At 34.9% G+C, this 24,701-nt stretch overlaps 1 protein-coding gene across 1 annotated transcript in view; it reads left to right on the top strand.

Moving 5' to 3' along the window:
• The window catches only part of LOC145292101 (DDB1- and CUL4-associated factor 6-like), a 135,871-nt gene that overhangs the window by 53,251 nt on the left and 57,919 nt on the right, over positions 1–24,701 (top strand). Inside the window, exon 2 of the mRNA XM_080138186.1 lies at positions 4,084–4,145. Within this exon, the coding sequence (XP_079994312.1) occupies positions 4,084–4,145 (62 nt within the window). The remainder of the gene's footprint in view (positions 1–4,083; positions 4,146–24,701) is intronic.

Below are 24,701 nucleotides of genomic sequence, written 5' to 3'. Positions count from 1 at the left end.
CTAGCTCAACCCATCCTGCGTGAATATTATATGAAGTCAGATGTTTGTTTACAGTGCAGACACCCTCTGCCATATTCTTTCAGTCAAGGCATCGAGTTGTTAATAATTGCCACTGGAACTACAACTACTTGTAAGGATAGAGGGAGGTTTTATTGAAGTTTGATTCCTCTAGAGCTGCCATGTTCTGGCTATACCTATGCACATTAACAGGATTACTGCATGAAGGGTGTGACTCTTTGGCACGCATGGATGGTCATTCACCATCGAAAGGCATTGTATAGTGCTGGCTGCATAGGGACTAGTCAAGAATGCCATGGAAGGTCATCTTCAAAAGGTATTACCTACCTGCATGGACCTTCTTAACCCTTGGATGGTGCAAGCATATCGGAAGACAACTGCGAACCTGAACAACAATCATTAAGGAGGACTTGGCTGATCTCTCAAGTCCATAAGTCGACCTTTGACAGTTGAATCATGATTGGTTAGTCCTCTTATATGATCTTGCTGATGGGCTGCTATGATTTAGGATGTATTGCAGGCCAGGGAAGAAACTGGAATGAATGCAGTTACAACATATTTTATACTACTTAGAAAAAAAGTCTTCTAATAAAATAATAATAATAGGCAAGTATGTTGCATGTCATCCGTACTGGTTTCATGTAAACAACCATTAATTATACTTTTTTTTTTTTTTGTCATGTATAGACACATTGGCCTAGAAAGAAAAAGGGGGTCCTGGATATGACCTTAAACTATATCCGATGATGAGGCCCCAGCTTGTGGGCTTTGGGGAGTGTGGAGCCACCCTTTAATTGCCATTGCTCCCACGTCCACTCTGGCCCGTGTAGTAGTACCTGTTAGGATCACAACTATGGGTTAAATAGAAACTGACTTGAAAAAACATTCTACTAAAAAACTTTTCTTCCAAATCACTGGATTCGGTAAAGAAAATGGCTTTTGAATTCTTAGATTACGCCCAACAAGTTTTGTAAATGATGCCTATCAGCCTATCACAATTTTATGCGGACTGAAGAAATAACAATATTTCAACTTATCATAAAGCTGGCTGATAATTTTGAAATGATCGCATGGATTGCCAAGCATAGGTAAATCTGTAATTTACCATGCACATTGGACTGCTATTCACAGTCAATTGATGGTTGGAGATGGAAATGTTCACAAGATGGATTTTATCATTCAACGTAAACTTTTTTAAAGTAAACTTTCCTTACAAACAAATCTTTATAATTTACATGTGAAGTAAAGATTTCTTTCAGCTTCAATTTTTGCATAAAACTCTTAACTTAGCGGCCATTTTCTTTCTCGGCTGCTGTGTCTACACATTCTCTTTCGTGTTTCCTAAAATCAACCAAATGAAGGAAAATTTAAATATTTGCATGAGATTGCTATTTTGAGCCATTGTTAGGTTCCTAGAGGAAAAGCCAGAGTTTCCCGCCAAAATTTATTTTCACCAATTTTCTTCATTTATAATCATATAATCTTAGTTAAAAAATAGAAAAACTAATTAATCAGTTTTGAGAAAATCAGAAGACAAATGCAATAAGAGACAGTGTCAAATTCTTTGCAATTAGCATTGAAAATTAAGGAATTAATAAGTAATCTAAGACGATAACTTTGGTTCATTATATTTTTTTGACTCAGTTTTTATTTATTTATTTTTTTTTTCATATTTTCTGTTTGTCACTATGATAAAAATTCAAGTTTTTATTTCCATTTATGAGTGACGGCAGTGGTGGTGGTATTATAATAATAATAATAATAATAATAATAATTTTCATTAAAACTATCGTTTTACAGTTACGTAGTTTCATTAAAATCCGATAGTTGCATTTGAGATATGTTTTACACAGTGACTTAAGCAGATTAATTGATATTTAATACCTGGAAGGATTAGAATTATCTTAATGTGATTTATTTTCAGTGTTCTTTATCAATGATTTTCTTTCTAATTCTATTTAAATATAGTTTTATGCTTACATTGGTATATTGAAGAAATCTGTTTTTATTGCCAAGTATACAGCTTTATAGAGAAATAAGTCTGTTTACATTGCCAAGTATAGTTTTATAGGGAAAAGGTCTGTTTACATTGCAAAATATACTGTTTTCTAGTAGGTATTATAAACCAGCCAGTTTAGTGTGTTACAATGCATAAATATAGTGAAATTTCATTCAATTTGCGTTTTTAATTTATTTTGATAAAATATTGATGTGCACAAAAATTAATCTTTTGTCTTTTACACTTTTTTTGTTTTTGGTCTCCCGACAAAAGGAGGGTGGACCTGTAAATTCACCCTTGTCCATTTGTCCGTCTGCACTTTTCTCAATAACTACACTTTGGAATTTTTTAAAATTTTGCACAAACATTAAACATGATATGAGTAAAAAAAAAAGTAACAGAACCGATTTTCTGGGAAAACTCCGGTTGCCTCCCTAGGAGTACCTTTCGGATTAAAATGGCTAAAATTAACACTTTTGTGCTTATCAAAAAAAAATTGATGCCTTGGATTTTTATAAAACTTTCTGAAAAGTTTTAACTAACTGATTTCTATAGAATTTTGTTTCTCTATACTTCGTGATAACCATGGGGCTCTTTTAGGGCTAATAAAAACACTCTATTTTTGGAACTATTTTACCATGTTTGTCAAAAATGTTCTGTGTATGTCTATTTGGCAGTGTTGCATGGTGCTGAACTCAAATTTAAATATGTTAAGGCCTTGGGGACTTTTGGGGTTAAATGAGGGAGGAGGGCAAATGATGGACTTTGTCTTTTTTTTTTTGCATGGTGCAGAACTCAAATTCACATATTCTAAGACTGCACCGTTTGTCCATTTTCACCAGGATTTTACGTCCCCTGGGGACTTTTGGGGGTTAAATGCGGCGGGGGGGGGGTCAAATGCTGAACTTAGTCATTTTTTTCATGCCTCGGTCACTGTGCACTCACGGGGGACCATGCATGCTTCACTTGTTCCAGGTTACTTGAAGTTAAGCAGCTACTATTTTCAGTGATAGTCGATTTAATTTTTAATGTTGATATTTTTTCAACTTGATGTGCACGATATCTTTTGTCTCTAAATATATAAAAACAGTCATGTCTTTCAAGAAAAGAGGGAGGAGCATTCATCAATATAATGGCCTTAATATAGGATTTTAAGTGGTCTTGAACACTTTAGTGGATGTAATTTTTGCTCGATTATCAAATTGTATTTCCATCTCTTTTTACATGATCCAAATCTGAGATTTTTCTCCTTGATTAACTATTAAAAGAAGCATCTAGCTTGATCTATAGTCTGCTCTGAATCATATTAAGATTCAATTTGTTAACCTTTGTAATGAATATGATATGAATAGGTAAAGTTGCACTTCAGTGTCACTTTTGTATGTTTTTTGTGAGACAGTGGGAGTTTGCCAAATGTTTACACTGGCTTGATCTAATAATTCTTGCTTCTATTATAATTAATTTCCATTTACTGCAAGAAGACATTAAATTTGTAAGCGTTTTTCACTTTTTTTTTTTTTTTCTTAGTTATACACACTGAAAGTTGGCTTCTGGACACAAGATGGAAAATTTTCTAATTTTTAACAAACTTTGAATGGGCATAATTTGGTGGTCAATTGTGTTACTAAAATAAAATTTGATATTGTTTTGCAAAGATCCTTGTCGTCACATTAAAATCTATTTAGATAAAATAGAAATAAAATTTGTTAGTGATATCTATTTATAGGTAATTCATAAACTCTCTGCAATTTAAATTTAATTAAACATTTCCCACCTGTATTTTATCGGCCTTGTTTTAATTAAATTGGGTTGGTTATTAGAAAATATCGTTTTCATTATATATTTTCTTTTTACTTTCTTTTTTGTATTGCATTCAGATGATTCACTGAACGTTTGAGTATACCTTGTAGACCAGTGAAATTGATGGAAAATTATACTGTTATTTTGTTTATCATTTCTCAAGTATGCAAAATCATTAACCATTCAATTCTGATTGCCACGATTATGTTTAATATCTTTTTTTTTTTTTTTATTTCACTCTAAAATATTTTGTTTGTTTATTTCAGGCAACTTGGACTTTATACAACGACTGAAGTTGGAAAGGAAGCTTGAGGTTCATAATGGTTGTGTAAGTAAATTAAACATTTATTTAATGAAAGTTTTTTGGTTTTTTTTGTACACTTTCCTTCTTTCAATTGTCTAAAATACTTTTTGTTGACCAATATATAATATTTTCAGGCATGTGTTTGTAATGTGATGTATGGAAGTAATATCTGGCAAAAGGGGGTGTTGAGGACATGTGTTGCATGAAGATAAATGATATGAGAATATGATGGATATGTAATGCGAGTGCTAAAGACAGGCTTAGATCTGAACTCGGAGGAAGATTAAATCTGGATGGTATAGAGAGATGTGTGTAGAACAGGTCACGTAAGAATTGATGAGAGTTCTTGGGTTAGTACATGTAGAACAGTTGAGGTAACAGGTTCAGTTCAAGGTCAGTAGGCTCCTCCACAGCTTTGTGTAAAATATCAGCTTTTTACACAATAACAGCAACGTAATAATTTTGTGTGTTTACTATTTTCTGTGTCAATTTTTATGGATGGACAGTGGTGCTTGTGCTATAATGGTTAATGGAAGTAGCGGCTTTTTTTACTATTGGATTTTCATATTTACATTGTAAAACAAATATATTTTTTTAAGGAACTACACAGACAAGAATGAATAAAACTAATTTTAACGTCTTCTGTTGACACTTATGTATATAAAGATAATCCATAATAAAATAAAAATCTCACCTGTCTGTTTAAATGTATGTATGAATGAATGTATGTATGTTTGTATGTCTCGCAAAAACTTTTGACAGAAGCGACAGATTTTCACGAGATCAGTATCATTTTGAAGCTCTTTTGAAATTTGGATAACAAATATGGAAAAATTGGCTAAAAACATTAATTCCTTAACTGGGCACTTTTCTACAGAGAGGGATAGCAGAAAATCGTTCTATCATGACAATTTAGCCAAACATGCTTGCGCAAAATTGTTCTGTCTTGAATTAGTTTAAATATTAAAAAGAAACTAATTTCGCTCTCATGGTCATAGACCAGTCGTTATAGTAGCAGCGTCATTATCTTAAGATTGTACATTTGAGTCGATATATCAGATTTTTTTTTTTTTTTCGATTTTTAAAGTTTTAATATTCAAACAAGGTTATTTATGCCATTTTTTTTTTTATTTTTCCATCACGTTCGCTGTTTTTTTTTTTTTGTTTTTCCGATTTTTTTAAAGAAGTTTTTAACATTGTTCGCTTATTCTTTATTTTGCATCACGTTTGCTGTTTTTTTATTTATATAATATTTAAACAAGGTTATTATGTTCACTTATTCTTTATTTTCCATTCCACACACCTCACCACACCTGGGCAACGCCGGCTACTCCTGCTAGTGTTGCTTAAGGCCCTTTGTACTTTTTTTTGGAAAAAGGCACAAAAAATAAAGTTCACCTATCAATTTATATAATCAAATCAAAACAAATTATTTTAGGTTGATTTTCGACTTTGGATTTTTATTATATCAAGAGTTATATATTCTATTATATGAATATATTTTTTAATATCGGAAACCCGTTATAAAAAGATCTTTAGTTTAAACGTCATATTGCGGAATATTGGAATTTAATATCATATAAAGCTTTTTACAAATAATTATTTTTTAGAATTCTGTTTTTTTTTTTTGCTTTTTTTTTGTTTTATTTTGTAATTCAAATAATTATATTACTGAGAAAAAAATTATGAAGAAAAAGTGTTTATTTTATTTTTTTAACATAATAATATTGATTTTTTTTATGTCCAATTTTATTTACAACTTTAACGTAAGTGAAATAAATATTTCCTCTAATATATTTAATGAAACCTACTCTTATTATGTAAGTTTATTTAATAATGAATAAATATAAAAAAAATTCGGGAGACTATGACTATTATTTGATTTTTGCTAAATTTTTAAAACTTGGGTATGTATACGGCTTCAAAAACATCACTACATTGGAACGTTGTTTGAAAGCGTCAATAATATAAACACGGTTTTAGTCTCGCATTTTCATTATTTTTGAATGCTGTAAAAAATTATTAAAAAATATTAGTTTATTTGAAGTTGCTTCTTTTAAATGGTAAAAAAGTTAGGATGATAATATTAAATTAAATTACATCGTGTTACATCTTGGAGAGATTAAAATTGTGGCATGCATTGGAGGTATCTAAAGGTCAAGAAAACATGGAAGGAAGTAATAACCATGAATTTGAGAGATAAAGACTTGATCAGGGATAGCTTAATTTGAATGTCAATTTCTAAAAGCTATTCAATATATGCCAACATATAAAACAGATGTTAAATCAAATATAATAATGATGATGATTGTAAACTTGTATGTATATAACGCACGCATTTAACTCTCACTTTTTTCATTTTTTGCGAAGAGCCACTTTTTCACCTATCTATATGTCGCATAATTTTTATGGAGCCTCGTCACATAGGATTTTACTTTTACATTTCTAAATTGAATGCTGGATTCCCTACACTATATACATTGGCCCCTTTCTATCTACATAGACGTATGAGGTGTGGTACAGTTGACATAGTATTTGCAGCTCATCAACTCCAGAAAAAATGTAAAGAACTATACCAGGACCTTTACACAACATTTGTTGATTTGACTAAGACCTTTGATACTGAAAACCGGGCAGGTCTATGGAAGATCGTGGTCAAATTTGGATGTCCTGACAAATTCATTTCAATCATCAAACAATTTCATGATGGGATTATGGCTTATATCATAGATGGAGAGGCTTCCGATGACTTCCCTGTCAACGGCAATGTCAAAGAGTACTTGCACCAACACTTGTCAGCATGATGTTCTCGGTGGTGTTAATTGACGCATTCAATGCAAAAGACCTTGGAGTAAGCAACTATCGGACAAATGGCAAATTGTTCAACTTAAAACGACTTGGTGCTGTCACCAGGATTAAAACCACCATCATACGAGACCTTTTGTTTGCTGGTGACTGTGCTCTCAATGCCAACACAGAGCCAAGCATGTAATATATTGTTGATCGTTTTTCTAAGGCATGCGGCAATTTCGGTTTGACTATTAATCTAAAGAAGACTGAAGTAATGTACCAACCTGCTCTTGGAAAATGTTATGTTTAGCCTCAGATCTCAGTCCATGGAACCAACCTAAAAGCTGTGGACAAGTTTATTTACTTGGACAGCATTCTGTCAAAGGCAGTATATATAGATGAAGTTGATTTCATGGCTAGTGCTGCCTTTGGACGTCTCAGAACCACTGTGTAAGAGCATAGAGGAATTTGGCTGCAGGCCAAACTCCAAGTATACTGAGCTGTGATTTTTATCCTCATGTATGCTTGTGAAACTTGAACTATATATGCCAGATATGCCAAGAAACTGAACCATTTCCATACGACCTGCCTCTGTAGATTGTTAAAAATCAAGTGGCAAGACAGTGTACCAGACAGATTTTAGCCTGGTCAAACTTCCGTCAGTACACACTATATTACAGCAGTGTCATTGGGCAGGTCATATATGCCACATGCCTGATTCAAGGATCCAAAAACAGCTCCTTTACGGTAAACTGTCCAAAGGAAAAAAGACCCGCAGAAGGACAGCGGAAACGGTTCAAGGACAATCTGAAGGTCTCCCTCAAACAGTTTGACTTGTATTCTAACTCATGGGTAAAAACTAACCCAAGACAGATGTTCCTGGCGTGCTGCAACTCACAATGGGGCTATAATTGCTGAATCCACATGCAATGAAGAATGCAAGAGAAAACATGACATTAGGAAAAAACAGAGCAATCAACATCTCTGATGCAGAATTTTCCCACAACATGCGGGAAATACTTCAGTGCTCTATTCAGTCTAACAAGCCATCTTCAAACTTACAGAACAATTGCATGATCACGGTCATCTTCGCAAGCAACAGATGAACATCATCATCATCATTACATAGACATAAAACTAAAAGAAATAAATATTCATTTACATATTTCACTGTTTCTTTATTACTTTGTATTTATTTATGAGAAAAATCCAAATCTTTACATTTTCTTCATAGTTTTGTTTATTAATGTTTGAAAAAAAAATGGAATTCATTTTATTTTGACAAGTAAACTTTCAGTGAATTAAATGCTTTAGATAAAACATTCAACATTCCTGATATTTTCAGATCACAAAATTCTGAGAGCTAAAGTTAAACCAAAGAAAACATGTTTAATTTTGAAAGTATGATCTAAAATTGAACACAGAAAAATGTAAACGTTTCAAAATGTTTTATTTTAATTGGAATTTTTATTAAAATGAGTCATTTGTATTATTTATCCATTTATTTATTACGGACTATTATCGTCATCTTCTAATTGCTGTTTCACAGCGTTTCGGCCAACGATTCTTCTGTCCTTCGTCAGGTGGCTAATTGCTTAGGATGCAGTTAGGAGATTCATCGTTCCTATCCCGTTACGGTTAACCACCTGATGAAGGTAAAAGGAATAGTTGGCTGAGATGTCGTGAAACAACTAGAAGATGAGGATGATAGTCTGCAATAAATAAATGGATAAATAATTTTCAAAATTTGTCCAAATGATTAGATTGGAGAGTAGAAAGTGGAGCATGACTTTACTTTCATCAGCTTTATAATTCTTGCTTTCCTTATTTTGTCTAACCCTAACCTCACATTCGATGAGCAATGTTTCTGACAAAGAGAGAGAATTGCTCTTTTATGGGTTGGAATTTATCTGTATAATGCTTATTGTTGACTAGGTTTTGACCTTAAAGTATTATTTTTTAAAGCCATTTATATCAAGTGGCTTTATGCTTTATCTGGAGCAATTTCCATTAAAAAAAAAAGATTTCTAATTTTATAGCTGTAATTAATACGATATATAATATCAGCCAATCAGTTGCTGATTTAATATGTCAAAAAGGTACAGTGGAAGGGTACAGAACAAAAGGAAAATCAGAAGATGGTATGCTAACATGTTTCTGGGCTTCCAGATCAATCAGTCAGATAAACAAAGTAGTGGAAGGTAGAAAGTATTGGAGACAATTCATAATAGATCGTATTCTGTTGGATGCATAGAAAGTGTTTGATTTTCACTTGTGTTTGTATAACTTGTTACAAAAACGTTGCTTTTAACAAAGACTTTTTTGTTCGTGATGCAGTTGTTCCTCATAAAACTATCCTGTATCCTGGAAATAAAGATAAATATATTGTTTTCTCCAATATCTAATTGTGCCTTTTACAGATACAAAATGTATCCGGCATAATCATGTTGACACACTGGTTTCTGTTGGATCACCGAAGTTAAGCAATGTTGAGCCTTGTCAATACTAAGTGGGTGACGATTTGGGACTTCTAGATGCTGTATGTGCTCTCTGCTTATCTCGGCATTGTTTCTAGTCATCCTGGACTTCTCCTTGCTACTGGGCTCAAACAGTGCCGATTCCAAGAGAGGTGTGGTTGGGTGATTGCGCAACTCTTGCCCTACAATTTCACACGCAGCTGCCTCTACAGGGGTATCTTTTGTCTTTTGAGACTAAATGGAGGCATTGATAGATTAAAAAAAACAAAAACAGCTGGAGATGGGGGAGCAGATGTCACTAATTGATGAATTTTTTTTTTTTTTTAGTTTCCTTTGTTTATTTAATTTTAAACAATTTATGAATTTTTTGGTGTTTTTATTAAAAATTTTTTTTTTATACTGGATGGCTTATCTGAAGCATTTTTAATAAATTTGAGGAATGGCTTAACATTTTTTTTATTTACTTTTTTTTTTTCTGAATGATAGAACATACATGACCATGATGCTGCAATATATGTTTTTCATCCTTAAAGCATCAAAATATAAAAGGACACATTAAATTCCCTATGTTCATTTCTGGGGGGCGAAACTTAATTTTCACTGGATGATTTTTTTTTTTTAATTTCCATTTCAAACTAGACAAATTTTCTCTTTGGCAATTTAAATGTATTCCTTCCCTATCCTAATTTCCCTTTTCTCTGAAATGTTCACAGCAATTTGTCAATTTCACTTGATTAGAGGAGACATTTTCTTTTTAATTTTCTTTTTCAAAGTTAAATATTTTCATTTTGAAGAGATGAGATATGTAAAAAAAAGAAAAAAAAAAGAAAAAAAAAGGCTTTGATAGCGTTTGTTTGAATTAGAGCCACAATATAATTATGATCAGACCAAGTCTGAACTTAGTGTCTTTAAAATCAAAAATTGTTCTGTTAATTTTTTTTAAATAATAATAAAAAAGAAACTTCTACATTATATTTCTCTTAGTCTGTTTCATTTTTGCTTGGAAACTACTGGGCTCCGGTCAATCTGACTGAAATTTTGTATGAACCTTTGTTATAATAAGGTGCAACAAACTAAATATTATGGTATCAGTTCGATGCACAGGGATTAATATGGATTAGTATTTAATGCAAAAATAAGCACAAATTTAATCATTTTCAACCATTAATTTAGCATAAAGCATCCATTCTAAGTCAACAGGCTATAATTTTTACCAGTTTTTTAATGAACAAAAAATCTAGTTTTGTCATAATATTCAACAAAGAGTTTCTTAATTGAACTGCTTTTATTCTGTTAAGTAATTTGGCATGATTAAGAATTGTCTGATGTGCATAGTCATCATTAAAGAAAGAATGATATACTGTTGTTAGACTTGTACAATTCAAATATGGATGCCAATTCAATTACAGATGATTCTATTGTTAGCAGTCTTTTCTCTGATATCTTTCTACTTAGAATTCTTTCTAGAAAGGCACAGAGTACTAACAGAAGGAGCCATATGAAGGTTACTAATATCCTAAGTGAAACTTTTTCTTTATTTCAAACTGTATTCGAACTGGGCATGTCCAAGTTGTCGGTCTGTGTCGTTAACCACTCAGCCACCATCACCTCCTTAGTTGTCGATTAATGAAAGTTAGTAGATTTATGTGTAGTCAGTTATGTAATTTGTTGAAGTAATAAAATACATTTTTATTTCTATTTATGTAATTTATTATAGACAAAAACAAAGTAAGATATTAGCCTTGATAGCAAGTTAATCTCTGAAGCAAACTGTCTGCTGATATTTTATGTTTTACATTAAGTAGGGAGTCGGTTTTTGTATTATTCCAAATAGGAAACTAAACTCCGTATTTGTGTACTTAAATGCCATGAAGTTGTTGGCCTTGTTCTATAAAACAAAATTATTGAATTCTGATTACTACGGAGAATAATGTGTTTTCGTTTTTGTCTTTGGCAGATTTCCAAGGAAGTTTTCGTCTAATTTAATGAAGATTGCCAAATTTGTGACTTAAGCAGGTTTTAATGATTGGTGCACATGAGGAAGAGGGTGGAGAGAAATTACATTAAAAGAAAAAAAAATCTCTTAAAGAGATTACCACTGTGCTGTAAATGAATTAGATGGATTATTAGTTTTGTTATGCCAGTTGGTTTGTTTGTATGCAAGCTTTAAAACCAAAAACAGGAGAGTAAAGTAGCAAGTACGCAAAAAAAAAAAAAAAAAAAAAAATGGCTGCATAAAAATATAACTAATTTAAAAAGTTAGTTCTTAATTAGAAAACTTCAAATTTACAAAAATTTTAACTGATGCAACGATATTTAAATATCTGAATAGAAGATTATTTTATGTTCTGAAATATTTTATATGTCACTTTTTGCTTACTTCCTTGTTATCATCTGTACATGAACGTTTTAGTGGGAGGAAGGGGAGAATGAAGTAGTGGGAGGAAGTGAATAATTATGAGAGGGTGAAGGAAGATTGGTATGAGAGAAGGGGGAGTGTCTATAATGACTTCACAAGAGTTTCGTAAATATTTCTGTATGTTTATTTGAAAATGCCAGCAGATATTCATGAAAACATTTTTGAATTTCGAAACCTACATGATAATATGCTAAGGCAGTTCATTTGTATTATTTGGAGTACTGTTCTCATCTTGAGTGTCATTTTTACAACATTTTATTTGATGTAATCTCTGCTCATCTTCAGGTGTATCTTGTCAGAACTCTGGAATCTTGATGGAATTTTGAACAGAACTCTTTATTTACTTCACGGGGATAGCATGCTCTCGTACCATCAGCCATGACTGGATAAAGGTCCTAAGTAATTTGCAATTGTATTTTTCGGTTGCCCACAGTGAGAATTTAACCTTGAACTTCGGGAGAATATCACTTTTACCATTGATTTTTTTTTTCCAAGTATTCTAACCACGGTACCACAGGTCGTTGGTTACATCAATTGAAACGTGAAAATGACACGCAAGATGAGAACAGTAGTCCGAAAAATCCAAATAATACGAAAGGCATTTCATGTTTGTGCATACATTATAACTTTCATTGATATAAAAAAATTTAAAAAAAAATGAAATTTTGCAGTCAACAAAGATATTAATTTGTGATTAATCTGATGTTGCTAGGGTAAAAAAAACATGTTATTCATTTTAAAACTAATTGTTTCAAAATTAAATTATTTCATCTCGTTGGTTAAACAGTACAATTTTAAATAATTACAATGAAAAACCTGACATTCATTTTATTAATTTGGAGATTATGTAATTGACTATAATTTTTGCAGTCATGAGGCAGAATGATATCTTAGAAAGAATTAAATTTGCTACAATTTTAAATAAATATAGAGGAGGCATATTCATTTATTTAAAGAATATTTAGCTGGTAATAGCAATTATTTTTATGAAAGCCATTCTTTTCTTTATAGTATTGACTCTGAAAAGCATTTATCATTTCAAAAGGAATATTATTAATAAATGTAAATTAGACAGATTATGTAGAAAGCACTGTGTGATTTCTATGGGCTTCTGCTAGAATATATATATATATATATATATATATATATTCTTCTTCTTCTTCTTGCTCGTCCGTCGGAATCGACGATGACCAAGGTATCAATCAATTCGGCGTCAGGGGTTTGTGGGTCCTGAGATGGCTGATGAGGCCAATCCGTGCTCGGCAGACTCTTCCACACTCTGGACACGTGAAGGCGGTATCGGCAGGCTGTGAACAGGCAGCTCTCTCCTTCCTCCTCTTGCGCTTCTGCTGGTCGTGTGTCATGCGTTGATTCTCTGCCCTGTCGGCTCCTAGGCTGATGACGCAACGCCAAGCAGAACGTTTAGCAGCGCGACTCTCCCAAGACTGGGGGCTGATGTCAAAGTCTTTTAGGGACGTTCTCAGACAGTCTTTATATCGTTTCTTTTGGCCCCCTGCATTCCGCTTTCCCTGGCTGAGTTCCCCATAGAAAAGTTGTTTGGGGATTCGGCTGTCGTGCATGCGATAGACATGGCCTGCCCACCGGAGCTGGGTTTTGCGGATTATGGTGGTGATGGTATGGAGCCCCGCGCGCTTCAAGACTTCTGTGTCAGGAATTCTGTCTTGCCAGCGGATGTTGAGAAGATTACGGAGGCATCTGAGGTGGAAGCCATTCAACTGTTTTTCATGTCTTTTATATGGCGTCCAAGTTTCGCAGGCGTAGAGTAGGGTTGTCAGGACGACCGCTCGGTATACTTTCAGTTTGGTTGTGAGTGTAATGCCTCTCCTCTTCCACACATTGTCTCTAAGTCTTCCAAATGCACTGCTCGCTGTGGAGATCCTATGGTTAACCTCAATGTCAATGTTGGCGGTGCGGGAGAGGGTGCTGCCAAGGTAGGTGAATTGCTCCACAGCATGGATCTTCTGTCCTTTGACAGTGATGCCGGGTTCATGGTATGCATCTCCTGGGGCGGGTTGGTACATAACTTCTGTCTTCTTTGTACTGATGGTGAGACCAAAGTTGTCACAACTGGTGGAAAATCCGTCCATTTGACGTTGCATCTCTATCTCATTTGGGGCATTAAGGGCACAGTCATCGGCAAAGAGAAGGTCTCTGATGATGGTTTCCCTCACTTTCGTGACTGCCTGCATTCGCCTGATGTTAAACAATTCCCCGTCACATCTGTACTTGATGACAATGCCAGAGTGACTGTCTTTGAAAGCGTCCTGGAGCATGGCAGAGAAAACCATGCTGAAGAGCGTCGGGACTAAGACACAGCCCTGCTTGACCCCGTTGGTCACAGGGAAGGGTTCTGAGGGGTCGCCGTCATCCAGGACACGAGCGGTCATGCCCTCATGGAACTGCCTGACAATGGCGATGAACCTGTCTGGACAACCGAATTTTTTCATGATCCGCCAGAGGCCATTTCGGCAAACAGTGTCGAAGGCCTTGGTCAGGTCGACGAACGTGGTGTAGAGGCCCCGGTGCTGCTCGACACACTTCTCCTGCAGTTGGCGTGCAGCAAAGATCATATCAGTCGTCGCGCGGCCCGCTCGAAAGCCACACTGGCTCTCGGGAAGAAGACCATCTTCAAGGTGCACCAGCAGGCGGTTGAGAAGGACACGGGCCAGGATTTTCCCGGCGATGGAAAGAAGGGATATCCCGCGGTGGTTGTCACATGACTGACGATTTCCCTTGCGTTTGTAAATATATATATATATATATATATATATATATATATATACATACAGGGTGGAACTATAAAATTGTCGTTCTAAAAAAAAAAACCAACATTACAACTTTATTTTAAAACTTTTATTGAAAAATCAATTCAGGTAACTTAATTATGTAGTTGAGTTAACATCTATTTAATGTAACTGCCTTCAACCCCAATCACCGCCTCAATAGGAGTCTGGAACTGGGAGTATGCCTTTTCCACAGGTGCTGGTGGGAGCTTGGCGAATACTTGGTGGATGGTGGCAATCAGGCTTGCTTTGGTGTTGTGTGGGGGTCATGTTGGTAATATTCTCAACATATGACCAAACAAATATAGTCCAGTGGGTTCAGGTTGGGGGACGAGGGGGGGCAGTGAGAGAAGGGTACAAAGTCATAGCACTCCTGAAGCCAAGCCTGGGTCTCTTTAGACTTGTGGGCCGGTGCCAAACCCTGCTGCCACATCCAAGATCTGCCAGCAGCCACCTGATTGCACCAGGGGATCACCACACTCTTCAGCATATCCAGATAAACTTTGGTGTTGACTTTTAAGCCGAGTTTGGAGATGTGAGGTGGCATGATGTGACCCTCACTTGAAACCACACTCAAAACTATAATTGTGGCGGGAAATTCTGTTGAGCTGTACCCTAAAGTATTGAACGGTCCGGATTTGCATTTTGAGAGTGCTGGCAATGGTCCCGTTTTCATAGCAGTCTAGGCATCACAACACATTACTTCGGCTCTTACTTTGGCTAGAGTGGCAGTCGGAGAGGCCCGATCCGATTAATCGGCCAGTCACGTCAAGCCCTAATACTTACTTACATAAAATTAACCTACTTCAGATAACATAAACCCTCAGACACATCTGAAAATCGTTTGACTCTCAATCACAAGCAAGAAATAGAGTATAAGTAAGTATCAGAAGGTGGTGGCAAGGGTCAATCTACTAGTATGGAAAAGCTCTTACAGGAAGGGATTAAAACTGAAGTTTTCATAAAAAATGTGTCAGGAAAACAAAGAAAAACCTGAAATGCTAACAAACCCCTACTAGTATGAGTATACCTTCCTTGGGATAATAGGGTGATAGGGTTTCCCTCCTAACATATTCCACTGATGGGCTCCGAGGCAGGTAGAGAGCAAGGGAGATGAAAAACATTATTAATGGTATCCAACAAAAACAAGACCCCATATCGAATCCAGCTCGGAATACTCATAGACAGAATCAGAACCAGATGACAAAACCAACAATAAAATATTTCCACGATTCATAATCTTTGAGTCAATAGAGAGCAACACTCCAATCACTAAATTATTCCTATTCAACAGCAGGAACAAAACATTTCTTATAGAAGTATCCAATAAATTTTCAGCAGCTACACTCCTAAACCAAAACCATATCCACAACCTTAAAATAAAAGCTTATATTCAGATCACTCTGTACTCCTCAAAGAGCGTGATAAAAAGCCCAGAACTCTCATTTTGTTTGTCAGATGAAATTAAAAATAGCTTAAAGGAACAAGGTGTCATAGACATTCAAAGAGTAACAAAAAAAAATCAACGAAATGGTTCCAACGAAGACCTACATCCTAAACTTCAACACCCCCAAACCCTCCTGCTGAAATAAGAATCGGATATTTAATAGAAAAAGTAGAAGTCTATATACCAAACCCTTTGCATTGTCAAAATCGTCATAAATTTGGCCATCACAAAGACAGATGTACCAGACCACCAACATGTAAAAACTGGTGAAATGGGAGAACACATTAATTGTGAAATGCCATTAAAATGCGCCAACTGTAAGCAAAAACACGCAGCTGACTCAAAAGAATGTGAAGTTTGGAAGAAAGAAAAACAAATAACTACAATCAAATACACCAAAAATCTATCATACCCAGAAGCGAAAAGATTGAGAGCACATCAGATTCACCAACGTATGCAAATATAGCGAAAATTACAAATAATTCGATTTCAAGACAAGAAACAATGCAAAACAATCTGATTAAATTGATGAAAGAATTAAGATTACTAGTAGAAACATTAAAGGAAAATTTAACTAGGTTAACTAAATGGAACCTAAAGCTCCAAACCTTTTAATAGCATTCATATTCTTCCTGTGGTGCAGTTGTTAGAGTACTTGGAAAAATTCAGTTGTAAAAGTGACCTTCTTTTGAAGATTCAATACTCGGTGTAGGTGATGGAAAATACAATTGTGAGTTACTTAGGAACTCTTCATTTAAAAACTCCTCATTTAATTCAAGGGAGGTAGAATGCTCTTGTTCCATCAGCCATTTAAATGAAGGGTTCTGTTCGAAATTCTGTGCAGATTTTTGAGATTGACAGATAGATTCCAGAGTTCGACAAGAAACACCTGAAAAAGGCCGGAGGTTACATTAACTTAAATGTTGTGAAAATGACGCTCAAGACGAAAACAGTAATCCGAATAATCCAGATAATACTAAATTTCTCTTCTTCCTTTTTCTTTATACTTTCTATAATTTTTGAGTTATAAAGTAAAATGTATGTCAAGTGCAAACACAAACTGTATAATAATGTGCTAAAAAAAGTTGTCTGGAATGAAACTGCACAGAATTTAAATATATTTGTAAAAGGATTGTAATAAAAGGATTGACCATAGTTTTGTTGGCTACTACATTAGGATGTAAGGAAGGGCATCACTCCTTTCCTTGGCTTGATAATTCTTAATGTTTAGTAAGTAGGCATCAAGGATTAGAAAAAAAACCGTAAATGTAGAGATTGTTTTATAGAATCTCAACAAAAATGTTTAAATAACAGACCACTGTTCCATAAATATCAAACAGGATTTAGTTGAAATCTAGAAGGTTAAATTGTATGAAATATACATACAATTTGACATTTCTGAATTTTTGAGATGAGGATTGGTTATTTGGATTCATCAGACTACTTTTCTCATCTTGTGTGTGATTTTTCACGTTTTGGTCGATGTAACCTCTGACCTTTTTCAGGTGTATCTTGTCGAACTCTGGAATGTTTCTGTTTAACTTGGGAATTTAGACTGAATTTTGAACAGAACTCTTTATTTCATAGGGGTAGCATGCTCTTGTTCCGTCGGCAATGACTGGATTAGAAGTCCTAAGCAATTCAGTTGTATTTTTTGGTCGCCTACACTTTTTTTTTTCTTTTTTACATGGAGGTCACCACTTATCAAGGCCCGAAAGCCACTCGGGGATAAGGGTTATTGCGTGTACAGTAATCAATGGGATAGTATTGTAGTAATCGTTAGTATTGGAGATTTGATAAAGTGTCTTACTTAAGGAGGCGGTTTGTCAGGAATTTGTTTATGTTTGACTTGAGGACATTCAAGTTGTGGTCAGGTGGGAAACAGGCAAACTGAAAAGAGTTCCACAGTCGTGCACTTCTAAGAAAGAAGCTCTACTCATGGAATCTACGCTTGGATTTTGGCACAGATAGAGAGTAGGGAAAATTAATGACAGTGGTTTCAGCTTTACGGGTGTTTTTTGTGAAAGATTGGGCGAGGGGGGACCAGAGACTGCAGCTCAGACGAGCACTTGCCATGAAATAAGTAATGCCCCTGACCCACTTCCAGTTGTCTGATCTAGCTGAAATTTTGCATGTGCAATGATTTATATCTCTACAGGTTATGTGGCAAATTACAGCTCTGAATTAATTGTGGTTTCTGTTTTACAGGTGTTTGAACTGAGTCAGGTGTGAAATGGACCCTGTTGAATGTCGAGCAGTGATCCGGTTTTTGTATTTGAAAGGACACACACCACAGGAGACTTTTGATGAAATGAAAAACTCATGGCGATAATGCCCCATCATATGACCTTGTAAAACGCTGGCATCGTGAATTCAAACATGGCCGGAAGTCTGTAGAAACAGCTCCCAGACCTGGTCGCCCCCTCCCCCTTCTGCCATTGATGAGGCATCTGTCCATCAAGTTGAGGCTGCTATTTTGGAAGATCGGCGCATTACTATTCGCCAAATAGCCCAAGATATCAAGATTAGTACAGGGTATGTGGAAACTATCATCCATGACCATTTGCATATGCATAAGGTGTCTGCCAGATGGATTCCCAGGTTGCTCTCACCATTCCAGAAGCGAGAACGTGTCGAGTGCTCGAGAATGAATTTAGAGATGTGCCAAAATGAGTCAAAGTTTTTCAACAGACTGATTACACAGGATGAAACCTGGGTCCATCACTATGATCCAGAGACTAAAGCCCAGTCAATGCAGTGGAAGCACTTGGACTGACCACCTCCAAAGAAGGCAAGGGTGCAGCCCTCCGCTGGCAAGGTCATTCTCACAGTCTTCTGCGACCAGGACGGAGTAGTGATGACAGATTTCCTGGCAAAGGGTACCACAATTACAGGAGCCTTATTATGCTTCACTTTTTGAGGAAATTAAGAGAAGCTATCAAAATCAAGAGGCGGGGCAAGATCAGCAAAGGTATCCTCCTCCTGCAGACAACGCTCCGGTCCACAACTCACATGTTGCCAGATCAGAAGCACGGGCGTGTGGCTATGAAATCCTCCCCCACCCTCCCTATACTCCTGACCTTGCACCCTCTGACTTTCACTTCTTCCCAGCCATGAAGTTGTTTTTGAAAGAAAAGCCTTTCCCAGATCATGCAACCTTGATTTCTGAAGTCACGTCGTGGTTGGAGGACCAACCTGGGGTGTTCTACAAAAATGGTCTCCAAAGCTGCATCAAACGATGGGAGAAATGCATAACTCTGGGTGGTTCCTATGTAAAGAAAGACTAATAACTGTGCCAAGTTTCATTGCTCTACTACTATGGGAAGTGAGTCAGGGGCATTACTTATTGCATGTCCCTAGTAGAGAATTGCATCAGTAGTGGGATATCTTCTGGAGCGGTAGAAGGATACCACCATCCTCCCAGCGACCTTGACAACAGACCTGATGTACGTGTTCCATTTCAGATCAAGAGTGAAGGTCAAACCCAGAAGCTTGTCAAAACATGGAGCCTCCCCAAGACGAGAGCCATCCATTTCAATTGATGCCAGATGGAAATCAGAGCGTTGATGATGTAAATATAGAAGCTTGGTTTTAGATGCATTAAAAGTAACCAGACACCTCTTCCCCCACTGTACCACGCGCTCAAGATTAGAGGAGAGAGAATCAGAGACAACCTTGTCATTTACGACCTTTGATGTGTTGCCATAGATGGTCGTGTCTTCGGCATAGATGTCAACGAATAATTTAAGTATGTGTTTTGGGAGATCATTGATGTAGATCAGGAAGAGAGTTGGGCTCAGGATGGATCCCTGAGGGACTCCAGCATTAATACTGTGGGCCTCTGATTTTTGCCCATCAACCACTACTCTTATGAGCCTGTCAGAGAGAAATGATTTAATAATTGAGAAAACATTTCCAGTTATACCGTAGCTGGAAATCTTGTGAAGTAGGCATTTATGCCATACCTTATCGAAGGCCTTTGATATGTCAAGAGCTATTGCCCTAGAAAGGAAGCCTTTGTCGAGATTCACTAATCCTATGAGATCTAGCAGGACGGAAACCATATTGCATGTCACTAAGAAGGTTATTTCCTGTTGACTACTTCTCTATTTAATATGGATTCCAACAGCTTGGTCATGGCACACAGAAGACTTATTGGTCTGTACTGAGAGGGAGATGACTTATCACCTGAATTCTTAAATACAGGGTATACTGATGAGGTTTTCTAGGGTGTTGGAAAGCACTTCTCCTTAAGGCAATGCTTAAAGAGTTTTGTAAGTATGGTGGGCAAGTTCTGGTTGGAGCTTTTTCAGCACTATAACTGGAATGCTGTCAGGGCCAGTTGCTTTACTGGAATCAAGGTTCTTGATTAGCTTGGTGACTTCACGCACAGATATTTGTATGTTGCATCGCGTGTTGTCTGTTATAGGAGGAAATACGAGGAGTTGATGGCCTTCGTCGCATAGAGTAGAATTGAACCTTCAACCGAATATCATTTTTACCACAGATTTTTCCAAGTACTCTAACCACTGTGCCACAGGTCCTTGAGGACAATTCTAGTACAAATTTTAGAAACCTTAAACCTATTTTTATTTCTAGTTGTAAATATCACTATTTATTACTAATTATTATTACTATATATATATATATATATATATATATATATATATATATATATATAATTATTTTTTTTACTTATTACTTGAATGTATTATGTATTATAATTAATGGTTCCCATATTGTATTAAATACTATACTACTATTACTTAGTAATTAGTTGTTTCCCAGCATATGTGCTGCTTCTTTGAGTCATTTATTCTCCACCGTTCTTCTCCATCTATAATTAGCAATACACATGAAAAAATTGAAATGGCCTCAAACATTTTAATATATATATATAGATATATAGAAAGAGCTTGATGAGCTAAGAAAGAATCTTTTAAAATTTTTAAAAGTTAACATTTTTTAGAATTAAGAAAGTTAGGACTATTTTTGTGCCTTACACATTTGGATATTTTTCGTTTGGTCACATTTTTTACACTATTTTTTCAGTAAAAATTTTATATCTTTGTTAAAACAGAAGATTAAGCAATGAAATTTGCCATATGAGTATATTTTTATGCTAGGAATCAGAATATGCTGCTGAAAATCTCCAGAAATTGATGGTTTCTAAATAATCTGCAGTAAATGCACATAAATATGCTGCAATTCCTTAAAAATGCCATGTATCCATTAAAAGAAAAGAAGTTAGGGAGCTCAATGTTGAATTGTAATGCATTTTATGTCAAAAAAACTGAAATGATGTGATGCCCTTCCCTAAATCTAGGACTGTTTAAAAATAAATTTATTATTCCTGGTATTATTGTAGATGAGCAGTTCAGCCCGGCTTTCCTCTTGCCCTATATGTGAATATCCTTTATGTAAAATTTCAAATGTTTAGACCAGAAATTGTCTGAATAATTTGGTAGAGACCGCAGAGGTAATTTTTAACTTTCACCCCAATTTTGACTCCTTAACATTTATTGTTTTAGTCTCAGATCAAAATAAAAAGTTTGACCCATGTCCAAGTTACCTACATCTAAAATTTCAAGTTTTTAGATGCAAAATTGGCGGAGCAGTTTGATAGAATCTGCAAAGGCCAACTCTTTCAACTTTGACCTTTTGGCAGCGAAATTTTTGCTCCCAAACTAATTAAAATGCTTGCCGCATGCCTGAATACCCATTATGTAAAATTTCAAATTTTTAGACCAAAAATTGGCTGAGTAGTTTGCTAGAGATCGCAATGGTCAAATCTTTTGAACTTTGACACCTTAACAGCTCAGATTTTCAACCCAAATCTATTAAAAAGCTTGCCCTATTTCTGAATACCCTTTATGTAAAATTTTAAATGTTTAGACCAGAAAATGTCTGAGTAATTTGGTAGAGAGCGCAGAGGTCAAATTTTTAAAAACTTTGACCCCAATTTTGACTCCTTAACATTCATTGTTTTGGTCTCAAAGTTAAAAAAGTTTGATCCATGTCCAAGGAACCTACATTTACAATTTCAAGTGTTTAGACCAAAAATTGACGAAGGAGTTTGGTAGAGCTTTCAAAGGTCAAATCATAGAACTTTGACCCCTTGACAGCCAAATTTCTGGCCGAAAACTGATTAAAAAGATTTTCTAAAATCTTAATACCCCTTATGTCAAATCTTGAGTCTGTAGACTTAAAATTGACAGAGTAATTTGGTAAGGAAATGTACACACACAGACAATTTCACTTTTATATATATATAGATTAATACTTTCCATTAACCTTCCTCCCCATCTGATCACTTCTCCAAAATATGTGATTCTACCTTTGTAGGCAATTATGTGTGAACACCTTGAAAAACTTTAATGAAAGATAAACAAATCTATATAATTAGAAAACTCAAATGACCTTGCAACGAGTGATGTACCCCACTTTCCGGTTTACGACATCCGGTTGCGCATGCATTAGCCCATAACAACGTAAACAAATAAACACAAATCGCTTCTTTTGTAGATTTTGACCTGCGCACTAAAATATTAACGTTATTATTTCAAAATTATTATTTAACATGGGAAGAGTGGGGGTGTTTTGCAACTATTCTTTATTACAACTATACTGTCACTATTTTCTTACAACTAAACAACTTTAACCCGTTGACAAACATAAGAACAATTGTAGTAAAGCCAAGACTACTACTACTCTCTATCTGTCCCTCTTCCTTCCTTCCTTTTTGTTTACATTTCTAGATACAAAATTGTTGTGTGAGAACAGTGAATTTGTTGACACATTTACTAATCTGTTTCAATATTAGTTTTATTTTATTTTACTTATTTAGGTTTTATTTTTTTGCTTCAGGTTTATTATTTTTTTTTAGATCTTAAGTTTCTATAACTTGGTTGAAGGATTCCAATATGGGTTTTCCATTCTTATATTTCTCATTGGTATGTTCATGTGCGTTTTTGCTGCTAAATGACTTTCACCCGCGTTCGATTCGTAGGAAATCATGTTTAATTTTCGATTTTTGAGCGATTATTCGGAAAAATAGGTAACTTTACACGAATAGGAAGGATTTTTTTTTCATGTTTGAGTGATCTGTCTGTGATTTTTCATTTTAATATACTTTCATAGAAATGTTTCTGTTATGTCAAAAAAAACTATTTTCTTTACGTCACAAGTGTCACGTTTATACATGAATTCTATAGCTAATATAACATACTGACCCAAGGGGTCATGGGTAGTCTAGTATTATTTTAGAATTTAATATAAAATGACTCTCCATTTTTAGCCATTCCAGCGTTTTAGGACAGTTAACCATTTTTTTTCTGAGAGATAAATCCTGTGCAGTCTTTTTTTTCTAAAGACGATTGTGTAGTTTTAAGAGGGTCTTTGTGCAATTACGAGAGGATGGGCAGGTTGCCACCCTGACTTTGAATCAATGATGGAGCTAAGGGAAATTATGTATGAACATCCAGAAGACTTGATAGAAACAAAACAAAAAAATTTTAGAATTTAGAGTAGGGGGTTGGTTTCACATAAATTTAATGTAAAATAATTCACCGTTTCGAGACCATTCTAGCATTTTAGGGCAGTTGACAAATTTATTTTTATGTATGATAACTCATGCACTTTTCTCTAAGAAAGGATCTATTTTTTTTTTTTTTTTTTAAACGCTTATATGTAGCTTACTGAGAAATTTTGTTTGGTGATAATTGTTAAGGCTAAAGAAGGTTTTAGGAGGAGGCTGACACATTATTTTGTTGAACTTTCCAGTTTAAGTTTTAACTTCATTAGAAACTAAGCATCCCCTACAAATATTTAAATATTGATTTTTGTATTTTTTTTTTTTTTTTTTTTTTTTTTTTTATAATTGGGTAGATTAGTGTCCATCCGAGGTATTTCTTTTTTTTATGACAGTACCCAGTGTAGTATAAACACCCCCCCCTTCCTCCTCATGTTAAGAACAACTTTCGTAATACCCCCCCCCCCCCAACCTTGAAAGCCGTTCTTAATGTGTGGAGGTTGGTGGTGTTTATACTACACTGGGTACTCTCTTTAAAACATACCCCATTCGATTAAAAAAAAAATTGTAAAAAAGACAAAAAAAAAAAAAAATGGGAATTACCGCTTCCACACATGAACCAAATAAATCAGTTCACATTTTCGGTTTTCTAAACAAAACGTTGTTTAATTCACTGTTAAAAACTAATGCAATGGATAAAAGTGCACGCAAAGCTTATTTTCTTGTCTTTTCAACCATATAAATACTTTAAAAATTTTACCAGAAATAACACCGGACTGGTTGGGATTGCTTTAATTATATATTCTGATAACTGAATAGCTCTAACTAAACATAAGAACATGTTTTTATATTCATTTTTTCATTTTTTTTTTTTTAATTCACTCTGCAATAAAAAGTTAACAAAAAACCGTCTGTTTACAGTCGTGCTATTGCTGATAGTATTGCTGCTGCTACAGATAGTTTTTAGATATTTTTTTCCGGGTATCATGATTTTAAATTGCTAGAGAAAACATGCAGTTATATTTTTAATGGATAAAAACAGTAAAAAAATTGATTTATTTAATAGTGAGTGTCCAAAGAAAATTTGTTTTTCGAAATTTTCAATATGCGTC

The sequence above is a fragment of the Euprymna scolopes genome, chromosome 13, assembly GCF_053919585.1.
Source record: "Euprymna scolopes isolate OS-2025 chromosome 13, ASM5391958v1, whole genome shotgun sequence".
Classification (NCBI taxonomy): domain Eukaryota; kingdom Metazoa; phylum Mollusca; class Cephalopoda; order Sepiida; family Sepiolidae; genus Euprymna; species Euprymna scolopes.
Note: the sequence above shows the minus strand (reverse complement) of the source record. Positions and strands in the feature narration are given on the sequence as shown.